Source organism: Hippocampus comes, unplaced genomic scaffold, assembly GCF_001891065.2.
Source record: "Hippocampus comes isolate QL1 unplaced genomic scaffold, H_comes_QL1_v1.1 scaffold63, whole genome shotgun sequence".
NCBI lineage: Eukaryota > Metazoa > Chordata > Actinopteri > Syngnathiformes > Syngnathidae > Hippocampus > Hippocampus comes.
This window is the reverse complement of record NW_017805987.1, coordinates 250,250-268,129: the sequence shown is the minus strand read 5'-3', so window position 1 is coordinate 268,129 and position 17,880 is coordinate 250,250. Positions and strand designations below refer to the sequence as shown.

The 17,880-nt window shown below is 45.9% G+C and overlaps 1 protein-coding gene across 3 annotated transcripts in view; it reads left to right on the top strand.

The window, feature by feature from the left end:
• The window catches only part of ptprz1b (protein tyrosine phosphatase receptor type Z1b), a 34,298-nt gene that overhangs the window by 8,628 nt on the left and 7,790 nt on the right, over window positions 1-17,880 (top strand). For all 3 annotated transcript variants that reach the window (XM_019891870.1, XM_019891869.1, XM_019891868.1), the window contains exons 2-14: window positions 2,769-2,837; window positions 12,545-12,724; window positions 13,767-13,918; window positions 13,994-14,089; window positions 14,173-14,239; window positions 14,331-14,488; window positions 15,185-15,332; window positions 15,895-16,079; window positions 16,545-16,671; window positions 16,748-16,797; window positions 16,871-17,344; window positions 17,430-17,613; window positions 17,688-17,873. In XM_019891870.1, the coding sequence (XP_019747429.1) occupies window positions 2,769-2,837; window positions 12,545-12,724; window positions 13,767-13,918; window positions 13,994-14,089; window positions 14,173-14,239; window positions 14,331-14,488; window positions 15,185-15,332; window positions 15,895-16,079; window positions 16,545-16,671; window positions 16,748-16,797; window positions 16,871-17,344; window positions 17,430-17,613; window positions 17,688-17,873 (2,076 nt within the window). The remainder of the gene's footprint in view (window positions 1-2,768; window positions 2,838-12,544; window positions 12,725-13,766; window positions 13,919-13,993; window positions 14,090-14,172; window positions 14,240-14,330; window positions 14,489-15,184; window positions 15,333-15,894; window positions 16,080-16,544; window positions 16,672-16,747; window positions 16,798-16,870; window positions 17,345-17,429; window positions 17,614-17,687; window positions 17,874-17,880) is intronic.

Sequence of the window (17,880 nt, the reverse complement as noted above, 5' to 3'; positions counted from 1 at the left end):
GCACAAAGTGTTGTTTTTCGCTGCAACGAACTCAAAACGGTGAAAGTGTGTCCATCTCCTTTCTCCATTGCTCTTTATGCGACACGTTATGCACACGCGATGACTCGTCAGCTCGCCGAAAGCGCGACATGACACGTACGTTACGTTAGCCGTGACTGTGTGCCCATTTTGGAGTGACCAACATCACCAATTACCGTATTTTCCGCACTAAAAGGCGCACCTAAAAACCTTCCATTCTCTTAAAAGTTCATACCGCGCCTTAAAATGCGATGCGCCTTGTGTGTGGTCATTACGGTAGTATTTACGACTGACAGAACCCTTTCTACGATGGAACTTTCCTGTACGACTGAGAGCCTCCACAAGCATCTTACGGTAGTATTTCGACCCCAAAATGGCTCCTTGCAAGAGTCATGCTGACAACGCAGAGTTCAAACTTAAGGCGATCGGTTTCGCAGTTGAACAAGGAAATAGAGAGTTCAACGTTAACGAGTCAATGTTATAACTTGCTGTCGGCTAAGTGAACCGTGTCGCTGCTTTTTTAAATAAGTTTTACTGACATCTGATCGTTCTGGTGGAGCGTAGCTCCATCTAATGGATGCATTGTAGATTGCGTCTTGAGTTATTATTGTTATTTTGACTTCAAGATGGCGCCGCGAGAGTGGCTGCCTTTCCAGCAGCTCCTATATTTTGTTGTTCTACTTCTTCCTTTCGTAACTTTGCTGCTGTGAATTGGGAATTTCTCCATTGCGAGACTAATAAAGGTTTTTCTTATCTTATCTTAATGCGCTGCGCCCAATGTATGAAAAAAATGACAAAAGTAGGCCATTCATTGAAGATGCGAATCATAATCCAATGCGCCTTTTCGTGTGGAAAATACGGTATGACGAAGGCACTGATGAGGTACAATAAATTATGATGTATTCTACATTTTGATACTCAAATTTTAGTCGCTGACTGAGAGACATGGAGACAATGACAGTAAATGATCTTGGACAACTAAATAGGATGACTTGGAATTTGGGATTCTTTTAATGGGTCGACTTAAAATCAGTTTGCGGTGCCCTAAAGGAAGCCGGCGGACGGCTTCCTCATTGGAAGGATTTGGTCTAAATCAAACCCCCACAGGAGTCGGCTAATCCAGAGCTGTTCCATTCGTTAAGATTTACTGCTGAGACAGGCTCGATGAGCCCAAAATGATCAACAATCCTGCTGGCGGCATCTTCACGCAGCTTGAGCTCATAGGAATCCAGTCGGATTTTCTACCCCCCAGCCCCACCCCGCCAAAATAAAAGGACTTAGTAATTAGTGGAAAGCGGGCTGATTTTGTTTATTAGTGTTTTTGCGAATGACTCCGCTTTGCCCTGAGATTTTCCCGCCATTTTGGTTCAAAATAATATCGCCCAGTAACTCCATTTCGTTCAAAGCATATTCAGCACTGGATGGGAATTTCCAATTCCGAGCTTTGAGTTTCCCAAACTGCGGGAGGTCATGTTAAGTCTCAATCTCCAATGGCTTGATAAGAGCGGCCGTGCCTCCATCTGTTGAGAAGAAAGCTCCGCTAAACTAGCTAAACCAGCTAAACAAAGCGACTGGCCTTTTCTTCCGAGCCTCATAGCAGATAAGGTAAAAAAAAAAAACATGCTTTGATATGCTTCCAAAATTTGAACCATGAAACAAACGCGGGTCGTTGCGACTCCGACGAGAAGGAATAGCAGCGAGATAAACGAACGAGGGCACGGGAGGGAAGACGAGAAGTAGCTGCAGGCGCACCGCATCGCTAATTGCCTCATTAACATCCCACAGACGCGTTGCGCCTAATGTATTCTTTTTTTTTTTTGCCGCGCACACACCATCGAGGCTAATTATTACCTGTTGTTTCAGTTTGAACCTCTAATAGGATCGTAATTTCAAGGCGGACCGGTATCGTAACGATTCTGTAATCCGTGCGCACAGGAGCTGCTGGTGTTCGATTTTAACCCTTCCGTGCACCCTGTAACATGATAACATGATAGACTGTCCACTGTAGTGACCGCTGTCCCTTGAAAGGGTTAAAAAAAGAACAACAATCCACAAAGAAAAGGTGAAGAATGTTGCAATTTCGATTTCATGACAGTCCAGCAAAGAAGTGAGTTGAAACAAGTGATGCGCAACATCGATGCCCCCCCCCGTGGCTCCTGAATATGCATTCATGCGGACGATTTTACACATGATACAGGAGAGCTTTGTTTACTTTGTGTACGCATGTTAGATGCATTAAAAAAAAAAAAAAGTATTCAGAAGCAGCTCGGTAGCGACACGCTGTTTACGCGATCTTTTTTTTTTTTTTTCCACCCCGCTGCGGTAAACAATAGGATTATGCTGACTTTATGTTGTGGATGCCTCTGACCTAAATTTGACTCTGCCGAGAGCTTGGAAGTTTCGAAGGGAAGGTTTGCACACAGTGAAAGTGGATAATTCAGGCATTGGTCATCATGATCTTATTTTGTTATTCTCATGATGTTGACTCTTCTTTGCCCCCCCCAATCGTTTCCGTGCCATGACTCACCACAATTGCCGACTTCCTGCTGCTCTTCCCCAAAATAACATCATGGCCTCAAGTATCATAACGGGATGCATCAGCGTGTGCCGAATGGAGCGCGCACTTAAATAATCACATCAGCCAGCACACACTTCATGAATTATTTCAAAACCTCACTGGCATTCTGACGAGTCAAACAACCTTGAAAAAAAAACACCATTAACCGCTGTCTTCTTTCTTCCCTCTGCAGTCGGAACAGCGGAACCTTTGGTGCGAAACTTGAAGAAACTCCAAGAAGATATCGACTGGTCGTACACAGGTATGGAATAAGTCGGCAGCGGGCCTTCAACAGGAAACTATTGCCTCTTGTTACGAAAGAAATTTCAAGATAGGTAAAAATACAGTATGGGCTGCTAATTGCAGCTCCGAGTTTCCTGAACGCAACATACTTATAGCTGCTCTGCCATTGGCTATTACCTAGCATCTTGGACATTTTCGAAGGATTGTTAAAAGCCGTCAAAAGCAAACATTAACACCAGGCAAAAACCACTTGTGAGAGAGAACATGAACTAATGAGGGCAAAAAACGATGAGGACGCAGTTAAAAGTTAAACGATCATAATTCGTATTCTTTATTCACTGTTTTGTACAGGATGCACAACTCTCATTCATTGTGCAATAACCTAATTCTAACATGTATTGGTTACATATTTTGATGCATTTTTAAGCTTTAGGAAAAATTTATGTCTGTAAATTTTGTGGGGCTTGGAACGGATTAGGGCATTTACATGGAAAAGGCGTCTCTACTTACAAACTTTTTTTCGAGTTACAAAATTTCTTCCAGAACCGATTAATTTCGTAAGTAGAACTACCACTGTAGTGACCTTTTTAGGGTGATCCGCTCCACAAACAAAAAACTAAACTCAGTGACAAGCCCAGCGTATTTCAGTCTCAGATCGGTTGATCTGTCGGAATTACCGTATCTAGCAACATCTCCCATAGGAGAGCCTTGATCTGCCTCGGGCCATATGTTCAGATGACTGCAGCTAACTCAGCACGGAGCCCTGCTGCGCTAAGCTGTCCAGAAACAAGAGTGGTTAGAGGCAGACGAATCATAGTCGCAGTCCCGGGGGGGTGGGGGGGATTATGGCCTCTTACTGGGAAAGGAGAATCGGGTCTGAAGGGGTCAGCAGTGGGCTAATGGAGGGCTGTTAACGGTATTAACCTCTTGTGGAGTTCGAGCGATTTTGATGGCTGCATTCGGTGACAAACAACATGTTGGAGCTCTTTGAATCATTCGTTGCCGTTGCCGATTGGACTCGTCAATTTCCAATGGGGATGGGCGGGGCGGTCTCTGATGCTCCTCCCCTGTACAGTTCCAATTTTTGGAAACAACTTTACTGATACAGAACCACCGGAAGATGGCTTTCGTGCCACGTTTTAGACTTGAGATCAGCACACTTTGTTGGTCCGCTGGCTGCATTTTGTGCACCCTGCCAAAAGATAATCTGCCGCACTGTTCAGCTCCACGGAGCAACGAAATGTCCAGCCGGTAAGGCAGCACAGTCTTCGTACATCCATGACGTATTTGCGTCTGGTAAAATGAGACTCACACTTATTTTTGTTTGATGGCAAATATTCATTACAATGCAGGTGCTGAAATCCCCCCCCATGTAAATTGGCCTGATTTGCCTTGTCGGCAATCTCATCCCCCAGACTTGTTTTCCTCGTCTGGCAGATTGTTTTCCTCCCTCTGTCGAATCTTTCCAATCAGCACGCGCAGTCCATTTGTCAAAGAGTGGCAATGTTTTTGTTACGCGCTGCGCTCCCTCTTCCTCACTTGGTTCAATTTGTTGTCTTATTTTGAGGGGGTGGCGGAGGGGGGGGGCAGGCGCTTGCTTGTTTATCACGCTACACTCGTCGGTCGGCCTCGCCGCCGATGCTCATCATCACACGGGGAGGTCAGTCTGGTTGCCGGTTAGTGTTGCTTCACTGTAACCCGAAAACACTCCCCACCATATGCACGAGTGTGTCCGCGTGTTCCGGTCACAATCGGGTCTTCCTGAGCAGATCTGTTCCCTCCGCCCTGTGCCGTTCGCTGAGCCGTGAGTAAAAACATTACCATGTGAAAGAAGCGCACTTCATTGTGAGGCAGCGTGCGCTCCTTTTTTTGCAATGGTTGGGGCGAGACGTCCGTGATGAAAATAAAAGGAAATATGTGGCAAAGGCTGCCCGTGATTGACAGCGCCGAGAAGTGTGAGAACGTACGGACCAGTCAAGGATGAGAGTTGATTGTCATGAGTTGAAATTACACCTTGATCATCTCTTTAACCCTTTCATGCACCAATAATGATAACCTGTAACCTGATAACATGATAAGCTGTCCACTGTAGTGACCGCTGTGAAAGGGTTAAATTTCCAGCAGCCTATTTAGGCATAAAATGTTCGTCCCTGACACCCACGGGGGTTTTTTCCATGTCTCACACTTGATGCTTGCTGCACCAGAGCACACAACCCCACTCTGTCACCTTGGTGTCTGTGTATCCCACCAGGGGCAATACATGGCGATTCACAGTCATACATCCATTTTTTTTCTTTTTTTTTTTTTTTTGGACACACCTCTCTCAGGTCTTTTCAACTTGGTCGGAAAAACAGCGTCAGCGCAAGAGACAACGCCTTCATATTCTCTGATCTGAAAACCGTGTCTAAAATCGGAAAGTAGTACATTAGTTGGTCCAAATAACTATGTTGAATTTATACATCTTAGCTTCTTAGCTGAGAGACAAGCATTGTATATAAAAAACGGAGCTAAGTTTAGCCAGGGTCGTTATGGTCCTGTACATCCGCACTCACATTGGGTGCAGTAAAAAAAAAAAAATTAAAAAATCAAATTATCAGCAAGCCATTTATTTGTAAGTGAAATATAAAATGTCTTTGAAATTCATTCCAATGTTTTATGACTGCGCCCCGATGATCCAGTGGTTAGCGCATCGACCTCACAGTGCAGAGGTACCGGGTTCAATTCCACAATAGTGGCTGCTGTTGCGTTATGCATCCACTAGATGGAGTTACGCTAAAGGGAATACAATACAATACATTGCAGCTTGATTAATATGGGGCTTTCACAACCGCTGCAGCTGTAACAAAGCGCTTTACAGAACACTGAAATTATTACATCCAAGAAATCAGAAGATTGATCCATATAGAAGGCACATCGGATTATAAGGCGCACTGAGAAAATTGAATGCTTTTAGGTGAGCCTTAGAGTGCGGTAAATAGGGTATTTACTTTTATTAACATGATCACTGGAACCCTAAAGCTCTCTTTTGGTGAATTTTATGGTACAAATGTAGTGCCAGATCTCATTTAAAAAAAAAACCCCACTGGAAATTCCCAGTGGAATGTGATGTTGTCGACAACCTTTAACAGTTGTTGCGCATAACAATTCATTCAACATTTCTTATATGAATGTTAATTGGAATAAGTCATTGTTACATGCATGTGACTTTTTTGTTTTTTGAACAAACTTCCACTTCCTTCATGTTGTACCCATCATCGTCCCTGGTGGCCCCGGGATCCTTCTGCCTGCAGGATTCCCCCCCACCCCCCACCCCCCGGGGTCCCATCTGTTCTGTTTGCATGCAAGTTTGCACTCTAATTATCCACGGCAAGGCGATGGCACGCATATATAACGCAACTGCAATTTCTTTCATTCTTCTTACATTAAGTTATGAAAGCCTTAAAAAAAAAACTGATTTGTATTGATTTGACTCTTAATACTTTTTTCCCACCCCTCCTCTTGCCGCTGCAGTTTCTCTTGTCTTACTCCAAAAGTTTTATAGCCACTGGCTATGCGAGCTTCAAAACTCCACTCGCGCTTGATCCCCTGCTCACATGGTAATGCGCACCGATTTTCGGAGACGTGTGTTTCGGTAAGTCCTGCAGCTTCCGCACGCACACGCGTTTAGAAGAGAAGTGGACTGTGGCGGGATACAGCCACAGGGTCCGTTCAATTACGATGGCGTTGAAAGTGAACTCGCATTTGCTACTGAAGAAAATCCCGCATTTGTGCATGACTGACTGTCTTCAGTTCCCTTTTTTCATTGTGAATCGGGAACCACGTTGGGAGTGCTACACACGGCAAAAGGCCGTCATGTTCACATCCTTCCAACTGTCGTCGCATCTGTTCGTCCCCCCTGTCCGACTTTCACAAGGCGCCGCCCCACAAACTATTTGGATGAAGCTCGGCGCATGCAGGAGTGCAGAGGGGGCCGAGCAAGCGGCGAGCCAATTTGGGTCAGATCTGTTTAACGCGGTGAAAACAGTTTTTTTTTCTCCCCTTCCCTACATTGGTCGGAGTGTAGGAGTACTGATGCGATGTGATGTACTGACCTCGGACCAGCGTTCACAGCTGGAGCCCGCAGCGCTCCACTTTGCTTTGTTAATTTGATTCGAACTACAAGCTGCCAGAACTGTTTGAAAGCCATTCCGCTGGGCTGGCTTCAGCTATGATGCGCTTTCCAATAGACTGACAGGGACTTGGAGGATGTCATTGTGCCACCATAAATGGGACGAGCCTGTCAGCTGCGTTTGACCAGAAATTACATGAAGGCATTCATAATTTTAACTGTCAGTGGGAATCTTAACAAGCAGCACCGTTGACAGTCAATTGCAGTCAACTGTTTTTGATTTATTCTTTTTTTTTTTTTTTCCATGGGAACGGGCAGAGAAAAGTCTTGTCCAACTCTGGCTTGGTCAAGTAAAAAAAAAAAAAAAAACATTAACTGTAAACATGGTGAACCTCTGAAAATTTGATCTTGCAGTCCGCGATTGATCAAAATGTTTGCTGGGTTAAATCTACTACAAAAGAGAGAAAAGAGGACGGTAGAAGCGATGACATAATGTACATCCATACACACACACGGACACGGCACAATGCAGGCACACACTACTAAATACTACTACTACCAAACAGCATTTTGAACAGTCTAAAAAAAATAAACCCTACGATGTTGCCTTTCTTTGTTTCATGGTCATCAAATCCCCGATTCTAAAACACGGCTGCAGTCAACGATTAGCAGGCAGCGAGTCCAATTGATTGAAAGTTGCAACCAACACGGAGAAAAAATGTACCGCCCACTCAGCCCGAGAGTGCTTTCGACACGGCATAGTTAGCTTGTGTGGTGATGCGATTGTCATGTCAGTGTTGTTTCCTTCTGTTACACTTTTAAAGGGCTTTCCTGTCTCGTATTCGTCATAGATCCCACCTTGAATATTTCATCCCAAGACGCCCCCGCGAGCTATTTCGACGGCGTGTTCGCTCCCTGCCCCTTGCTTCTGTCTGTTTGCCTGCACGCACATGTTCACGGCTCTCGACCGCTCTCTTAGTCACCAAATACTTGAGGCTGGCCTTTCTTCTGCTCCAGTTGTTCAGTATTCTGGTGAGGCTGCTCCCAGAGCCTTGTTCCAGACGCGAGTTAATGATGGCGAGGTGTGCGCGTACATGCGCCGCTTCCTCGTGTCCTCGCTCTGCTTTCTCGCCTCGTACCTACTGATGCCGTTTGGTGGATCTCAGCCTTCATTTGTGCAAAATGAAATGGCTGCTCAACGACGAGTTCAAAGTCATCTGCAAAATCGACGAGACAGAATCTCGAAATGAATTCACGGCCTAAAGAGGATCCAAGTCATTTGATTCAAGACTGTGAATTGAAGTTTAAAGTTTGACATTAATTCTTTTAACGCCGTACAAAAAAATAAAAATCAATTGGATCAGTAAAAAATGAATAAATACCAAGAGTCTCTTCCACAATGACGAATGGAGCAACCCCAGCCCTAAATTACAAGCCTATTAGCAAGTAGCATGTAAGCTAGCTGTTAACGTTAGCTTAAAAAAAAAGCGCGAAACCGATCACTCAATATTCATACATGCAAGCGACTGCGTCGTCTTGTCTCGGTTCTTTTTTTTGTTGTTTTTGTTTTGTTTATGCGCTCTTGAGACTTTGACTTGTTTTCGCGTCTAGAGGAAGCTAAGAAGAAACACTCCTATAGATTGCCGCCTAGCATGGGCGTATCGCTTCCATCTCGTCGGCTTTCAGCTTTGATGTCAAACATGGTGAACGTCTCCCCTATGAGGAGGCGCCCGCATTCATTTTCGTGAATAAAAATAATTGTAAGAAGACAAAGAAATACTCAATGCTTGAGTCAATGGAGGTCTTTTGCCAGCAGGCTTGCAGCTAAAAATACAAACTATGCATTGTTTATGCTGCTCCCTAATGTCTCCCATGAATCTATTATTTTTAGTCCTAGTGAAAGAAACATTTTTTCATTGCCAGTGATAATTCTCAGACCCCCTTGTAAATTTATCTTCTGTCTTAAATTTTATTTGAACCCTTTCAGGCACAGCGGTTACTACAGTGGACAGCTTATCATGTTATCAGGTTACAGGTTAGCATGAAAAGGGTTAATCAGAACCGAAGCCAGATGTCAAGTTATTGAAATGGAAGGCGATTCAAATGGGGGAACCTGCAAGCCCGAAACGAGGTTAAACGTCTTGTGGTGTTCCCTCCCTTGATTCGATAATTCACATTCAAAAGTTTTAGCGTTGGGCTAAACAGATCCAACAGCGGCGTTCCGACTTTTAATATTTGATAAGGAATTTGGCTATTTTTTGCCAGTGCTGAGGCAAACAGAAGCAGACAGTCTCCCCAAAAGTTAAGCCCTACATTATTTAACTCAATAATCTTGCATGTAGCTCTGAACGGCTCCCTGGCTCAGCGGGGCAGAACCTATTCACAGAGGGTGAAATTAGCAGTTTTGCACCGTGTGTGTGTGTGCGTGCGTGCGCGCACATCATCCAAAGCAGTCTAATTGGTGAACGCGTAGGCAGGCAAGGAGATAGCGACTACATTTCAGTATGTGCAGTTCATTGTCTGTCATCAAGCATGAAAGCACTTTTGTCTGAATTGTGTTGACAATTCATTCGTCATTTGAGTTAGTTTTTTTTTCCTTTCTAGTTTTCAACAACAAATCTGCTTCCAGCCCGACTGTTTGAGGCCAAAACAGCCAACAAATTATGGCTCATAGCCCATATGAGGTGAAATAACGCTTAGCCCATTGCTGGGACTAAAAGGGACTCATCTGGTGCTGGGTTATTTATACCCAATGCATTATAAGTATAAATACCCATACTGATGAGTTCAAGCTAGCAAGAAAAGACGACCAGGTTATCAGTCGCTGTGGTTTAATACATTTTCTTTGAACATTACGTTCAATTTATTTCAACGTCAATGCACAACAAAACTGTATCCAAAATGGTGACCAGCTTCAGCTGTTCAGCAGGCCCAAATCTGCTGGGTCAAAATAATGAACCCAAACTTGGAGAAGAGGAACTTAATCTGCTCAAAATTTAATTGACATCTTGCCATTGAATTGGTTTGTAAAACAACCCGTTTTTTGTTTGTTTGTTTTTTATGTACTCTCGTGACCCAATTTAAAAGTTTTTCGAGATCAGAGGTGTCATTGAGTCGATTTATTATCCATCCATCCATTTTCCATTGCGCGTATCCTCACAAGGGTCGCGGGGGGTGCTGGAGCCTATCCCAGCCGTCTTCGGGCAGTAGGCGGGGGACACCCTGAACCGGTTGCCAGCCAATCACAGGGCACACAGAGACGAACAACCAACCACAGATTTCGAGTGTTCAATCAGCCTGCCATGCATGTTTTTGGAATGTGGGAGGAAACCGGAATACCCGGAGAAAACCCACGTAGGCCCGGGAGAACATGCAAACTCCACCCGGTACCTCTGCACTGTGAGGTCGACGCGCTAACCACTGGACCACCGGGTCGCCCCGATTTATTTATATTATTATTATTATTGTATTTTATTCATTTATTTATGTGTTTATTTATTTATTTTTCACTGACATCCGCCAAAAAAAAAAAAAAAAATTGAGAGCGGCGTACGGTGTCACTGAACACACCTCAGCAAGCAGCAGTTTGGTAGCTATTAGTGATGTCACGACAACAGCGACATCGCAACGATCCAAGTTGTCACGATATCGTCAACGTCATCAAGCTGCGATATTAAAAGCAGAACATCGCCGGCAAAAATATCTGAATAAATAATTAATTTTTGCCCGCTTCGGCCGAACACCGCATTGTGAACCTCAAACTTGTAAACATGCTACGTTGCGCCGCTAAGCCAATAGCAACACATGACGATAAAAGGCTATTCGTTTGTCACTGTTGTTATGATGTTCAAAAACACCCCACTCCCACTTGAAGTTTACTTTTTGAAGTAAAAATACAGCTAAGGGGATTGCCCATTTCTTCGCCTTTGGAACGTCCACTTAGCTAGCGCTAAAAACAACGCCAAACTCCATTGACAGGCTCACGAATAGCATCGGCGCCAAGGTAATTTCCGTTTGTATGTGTTTTCCGTTTCCCAGGGACGACACGTCACGCTGTCATCCGCCACAGTTTTTCTTGCTCATTGCTTCCCTTTTATGCTCCGCAGAGCCTCATCCCCTTTTAATGTCACTTCACTACAGCAGAGTGAGCAGAAATGATGAGTGGAGCACCAGGTGGTGGAAATGATTCCAGTCTTGACCACTTGAACTGCATGGGAGGGCTCTCGGTCTTTCCCAAAGTTTTTCCTCGTATTTCAGCCTCATCACACCAAAATCCCTCGCGGACCCTTCTTTTGAAAGTAGACGTCGGGGGTTATCGAATGTAAATTGCTTATTCATTCCCTTTAATTTCAGAACCCGACAGCGAAGAAAATCTCGGCGAGCCTCGGGGGATGGTTTTTTTTTCTTCGTTTTCTCGCTAACTGAGCTTGGCATACTTAAATCTTTTTTTTTTTTCCCTTTAACCATCCAATCTGCCTTCATTACATCCATTGTCTCCGCTGATTCCCGCATAAACACACTTGCGTGAAGCAGTTGTTCATGAAGCGTCACCGCAAGAATAGGCTTTGGAAAAATGACGGGTGGGTCGACTGGTTAGCGCATGGGCCTCACAGTGCAGAGGTGCAGGGTTCGATTCCGGCTCCGGCCTTCCTGTGTGGAGTTTGCTTGTTCTCCCTGTGCCTGTGTAGGTTTTCTCCGGGTATTCCGGTTTCCTCCCACATTCCAAAAACATGCATGGCGGGTTAATGGAACACTCAATATTGTACCTAGGTGTGAGCGCGGATGGTTGTTCGTCTGTGTGTGCCCTGCAATTGGCTGGCAACCGGTTCAGGGTGTCCCCCGCCTACTGCCAGCTGGGATAGACTCCAACACGCCCCCCCAACCCTTGTGAGGATAAGCGGATCGGGAACTGGCTGGGTGGATGAATAATGAAGACCTCATGACATGTGCCCCACACGTTAATAACTGCTGTGGATTCCTACAATCCGCAGACGCGCTTTTGAGCTCGGTATTCCGCCGCCGCGGTTCTGATGCAAGCTTTCCGAAATGTTACTTTACCTCCCACGCTGCCACTTCTATTAGTTTCTGACTGTCAGTAGTTCCCGTGTGAAGGTTTTTTTTTTGGGGGGAGGAGGGGCGAGTATGATGTGTTGCTCCACTTGCTCAGATTTACATCACATGCTCGGCCAACTTACAAAATGCAACATTTTGCCGCGACGCTCTTGCTTAGACTGAATTGATTCAAGGCCATGTTTCATTTCTCTCTGTTTTGTTTGTCAGATGCCGTGCTGTTGTTATCGTCAATGCACGGCCAGCCAGATGTTTGATGAATACATTTAGCAGCGTACATACTCTAAACATGCACAATTTGTCATGAATAAATGACTTAGTTGGGCTGCAGATTCGCTCGTGCTGTTCATTCTGATCCGTTATTCATAAGGCAGGCACACACATACGTACACGTAAATGTGATTCAACACGATGCGCATTTGGAGAAAAAAGAAAAAAAGAAAGACTTCTGGCTTATCCACACTTGTAGAACATCGACGCATGTCTAGAGTGAACCAAAGGTCTGCCATCATGAATAATCAATCCATACGCCCCAAATCTGTGCGCAGGTGCCCTGAACCAGCGTAACTGGGGGAAGAAGTACCCGTCCTGTTCCAGCGCCAGGCAGTCCCCCGTGGACATCGACGAGACCTTCACGCAGGTCCGACTTCAGTACCAGAACCTGCGACTGGAGAGCTGGGACCGAATCATGGCGGAGTCCACCACTATCCACAACAATGGCAAAACAGGTCTGATGATGTCATTCAGTTGTTTTTATTCAACCAAAGCTTTATTTTTGTGTGTGTGTGTGCAAATTAGATGTCTTTTTGGTATTCCCCTTCTGAAAAAAAAAGGCACATGTTCGCTGTCCATTTCGATCAATAGAAATGAATCCGATTTCATTCCGCTGCTGTAAAACACAACATCTTAATCCCCGCATGGGGAAAGAAGCTTAACTTTCAGGATGCCACCGCAAAAAAAAAAAAAAAGCTTCGCAGCACGGGGGTTAACGAAGGAGAGGAGCCGTGAGGATTCAAAGGAACAGAGAGAGGAGGAGTCATTGAGGGAGAGAGGCAGCCAGAGGCACAACACTACAGAGCGAGCGTGCGGCGGAGAGAAAAGAAGATCAATGTCAAGAGGCCGAGATGAAGCGGAGCAAACGAAAAGCGTCAATAAGGCGCCGCAGGCGAGAACGTATAGACGGGGAGTAGCGGTGATAGAAAACTCAGGACGAGGGGCGTAAGAGTGTAACGACCGATGTCTTGCCTGATAAACCCACGAATCCCGTCGGAGCAATCTCACTGTGCCGGCGCTATCTATACATTCAAGATCGTTGCGAATTAATCTCTTTCTCTCGGTGTCTTTAAAGTCAGAGAGGAAATGAGATAGCAGGGGCAGGTAGCGACGCAGAGCTGCTGCGACGTGATGAGGAATAACGTATGAGGTGTACGGCTCTCACTTAACTCCTATTTCATATCCTGTTAGGACTTAATATCCTTGAGGAGCGACTTGGAATTTATTAGGCACGCATGCACAATTTAATACGAGAGGGGGCGACGCAGTGCGGTTGTTACCAAAACACACGCCGCGGTTTTGATAAGACCCTTGGTTGTGATTCTCATTCGATTGTGCATCAGGGCTTCATATTGTGGTATGTGAGTAGAAGTAGTGAGTGTACAGATGATATAAATATGACTTTACCGTCAAAGACGTAAATGTGTCAACTGTAGGCAACAAAGGCGAGCACGCGCCGAAGTGTAACTGTGCCCAATTAGCCATTTTGTGTTTTAGTGGCTATCAATGTGGACGGCGACTTCTACGTAAGCGGAGGTGGGCTGAGCTCCAGGTTCCGCGTCGATACCGTCACCTTCCACTGGGGGCGCTGCAATGCGACTTCCGGTGGGTCCGAGCACAGCCTCAATGGGATGAAATACCCTCTTGAGGTACTCGAAACAAACCCTCCACCGGTATGTTTACCTCGCGCTCGCTTTGGGCTCATTTGCCGGATTTGATTTCAGATGCAAATCTACGCCTACGATCCCGCCGCCTTCCGAAGTATTGAGGAGGCCATCAGGGAAGGAGGCAGGATTGCGGCATTAGCTGTGCTCTTTGAGGCAAGTCAACACGGCGATGTCCGACTTGGCATTTGGCGGTCAGGCTTTTCCTTTTTCGATGAAATAAATCAGTGAATTTACAGGTCAGCTTGTATGACAATGAAAACCTCAATCCTATCATCGACGCTGTAAACACTGTTACTCGATTCGGTGAGTCACCTTCAAAATGTTTCAATTGAGAACGTCACAAAATATTATTTTGTGGGGTTTGCTATTCTTACTGTTTCCTGTTGGTGAGCAGGTAAGAGTGGATCAATGGAAGCCTTGGCCTTGCAGTCCTTGCTGCCAAACAACACCGCCAAATATTACATCTACAACGGCTCGCTAACTTCTCCTCCCTGCTCGGAGACGGTCGAGTGGGTTGTCTTTCAACATACCGTCGCCATCTCGGAAACGCAGGCGAGTAGCCACAAAACGAGGTCCAGCTACGCCATTCAACAAGAGGCCGTGCTAAAAATCCTGACAATGTTATGCTCAGATGCGTCCACGCACAAAATATCAGCCGAAAACTGGAAGCTCTTGTCTGCTGCTCATCATCTCAAACCGATAAATCTAGAAAGATGCGGCAGTTAGTGTAGTGGTTGTTTATTTACCGTACTTTCTGCACTATAAGGCGCTTCGGATTTTAAGGCACACCTTCGATGAATGGCCTATTTTAAAACTGTGTTCATATATGCATTATCAGGCGCATAGAACAGAAGCTACAATAGTGGCTGCTGTTGCGCTATGCATCCACTAGGTGGTGCTACGCTGAAGGGAATACAATACAATACAATGCACCACAGCTTTATTTATTTCGGGCCTCACAACCGCTGCAGGTGTGATGCTTTTAGGTGTGCCTTATAGTGCGGAAAATACGGTAAGTCCGCATGTGTTCTTGCGCATTTGCATGACGGAAATGAGAGTGACAAGGTATGGCATGGGCGCATAAGCGGCAACTAAAAATAGAGCCGGAATCTCTATTCGCCCGGCACTAACACAAGGCTCTTACGCATCGTGTTTACTTTGGCATCAGTCTCAAAACAAGAGAGACATATTTGTTTTGTGGCGTTCAACTGTTACCCCCCCCCTGGCTGCGCTTCTTCTTCCGTGCAGCTGGAGGTGTTCTGCGAGGTGATGACCATGGAGCAGGCGGGATACGCCATGCTGACCGATTACCTGCAAAACAATTTCCGAGAACAGCAACAGTTCATGGGCCAGGTGTTTGCTTCGTACACGGGAGTGGAGGACGTGCCCACGCCAAGTAAGTGAAAAACACATTCTCAGTTTCGGTGTGTGGAAAGCAACTCCAAAACCCCCGCCCCCAAAACTGTACCTGTGCTTTGGAAGAAACTATATTGACTGAGGCCACAATGCCACAACAAGGCAAAGTGAGACTGGAGCACGTTGCGCTCACAATGCTCACGTCTGCTTTCAGCATAATGCCGTCCTCCAAGGTCAGCCCGCAGTGGCAGTCATCAAACGCTCTAATTCGCTTTCCTCTCCATCTGCATAAATTGAAACTCCGAAATTCAAAGCAGCTCTTTTTAGGTTGGTCGGGGAGCTCGACTTTGTAGATCAGGGCCCCTCCATTTTGCCCCTGTCAATGTATTCCACAGCTCTTTTTGAAATTGAAATAAAGTATTCAGTCTTTCCGAAAAGGGCGCTTCTGCTTGGAACACTTCTTGCCAAGCTCTTTCCGAACCAATTGTTCTTCATAAATAAATGGAATCGATATAGTTTAAGATGGAAAGGTCAAAAACAACTTTTTTGGACATTTTTTTTTTCTTCAACCCTGACATCATTGACATGCTGTTCGACTCCAGCCTGCAGTTCACCGCCGGAAAATGTCCAAGCCGACGCCCAGAACGAAACGACCATCGTCGTGACGTGGGAGCGGCCCCGCGTGGTTTATGACACCACCATCGACTGGTACACCGTCACCTACGAGAGGCTGCAAGGCCAAAACCAGAGAAAGCAGGAGTACAGGACCGACGGGGATCAGGATGTGGTACGTGAATGTGTCCATACCGTATTTTCCACACTAAAATTATAAGACGCAATCTGCAATGCATCCACTAGATGGAGCTACGCTCAAGGAAACGCCAACAGAACGATCAGATGTCAGTCAAACGTATTTAATAAAGCAGCGACACAGTTCACTTTACCAACAAGTTATAACATTGACTCGTTCACGGTGAACTCTCTTGCCGCTGCTCTATTTCCGTGTTCAACTGCGTAACCGATCGCCTTAAGTTTGAACTCAGCGTTGTCAGCATGTCTCGAGCAAGGAGCCATTTTGGGGTCGAAATGCTACCGTAATGACCATACACAAGGCGCATCAGATTTTAAGGCCCGCGGTGAGCTTTTTAAGAAAATGGAAGGCTTTTAGGTGCGCCTTTTAGTGCGGAAAATACGGTATGTCCATCCTCGACGATTATACTGGACTACATTTCATTTTTTTGGGGGGTTACAGGGAGCCATCATCACCAGCCTGCTTGCCAACAGCAGCTACGTGGTTCAGGTGGTGGCTGTTTGCACCAACGGCCTCAGAGGAAGATGGAGCGACCAAATTATCGTGGACATGCCGTTAGAGGATCCCGGTACGGAGACGCCAAGAGTACAAATTCCATTTTTTTTCCGATGACACATTTCTTTCTTCACATGGTTTCTTTCTAGAGAGCGATGCCGTTCCTGATGTCTCGAAAGACTTTAAAGGGAGCCGAGAGGTCAGAAACCGTTTTTAGCAAACTTGAAATGTCAACGTTTTTTTGTTGAATGAAATTAAACCGTCCTCCTTAGATGTCACCGAACATCAGATGGCAGAAGCCGGAGAATCCCAACCCTCTGGATTTGACTCCGGTAGATCACAGTCCAGTGGAGGAGATCCCAGCAGAGCAAACCAGGGTTTATCAAAACCAACCCACACACCACCCTCGGTTGCAAACAACCCAGAGCCCCCCGGTCCAGGTCGCCACTCAGTCCGCCCCGCAGCCTCCTCCCCCCGAGTTGGACGCACAGAAAACACGGCTCAATCCAAATGTGAAAAAGAAACCCTACAATCCGAAAAGCGACGAGGTGAGCAAAAACCAAATCGATGACGGGCGAAGAACTCGAACACAACGGGTTCTGACCCACGGCGGCTTGGATGGCAACGGGGCAATCTGGGTAACGGGCATAACCCAGCAGCCGGGCTTCCTGTTTCCCGTTTCTGCCCCTGGCACGCTGCCGACCGTCCGCCGCCAAATCACAGAAGAGGCGTCTCTGCCGCATCAGGTCATGATGCTTCAACTTCACCAAACCACTCACAATATATTCAAAAACGGTCAACTCATGGAGTGAAATATCTTTGTGTTTCCAGATACAAGATCTCAGCCCAACAGATCCAAATGAGACGGAAAGTGGCCTCCCTTCTCCCGAGTCGGACCTCTTCTCCCCCTCTGTTGAAGACATCCAAGTCACGGATGTTTTCTACGAAGACGCGCTCAACAGCTCTTCCCAAACGGCCACTTCAACTTCACTGCGATCGAATGTCACGCTGCCAGGTCAGCTTAAAGATTTTCGGGTTGACCAATAAGTCAACTACTCTGAATATTACATTCACATTTTATACCTCTAGGCGTCACGGACTCCCCTCTGGACAGCGATTCACCCGTGAACAAGCCCCCAGAAGCCAGTACCTCGTTTTGGATCTCTGAGAGGACGGCAACTGGCAGCAACACCCTCGCTGATACCGTCTACAAGTCGTTCACTTCCTCTTCTCTCCTCAGAGTGCTCATGCATACCACCCAACCCATGTTTAATGGTAAGAT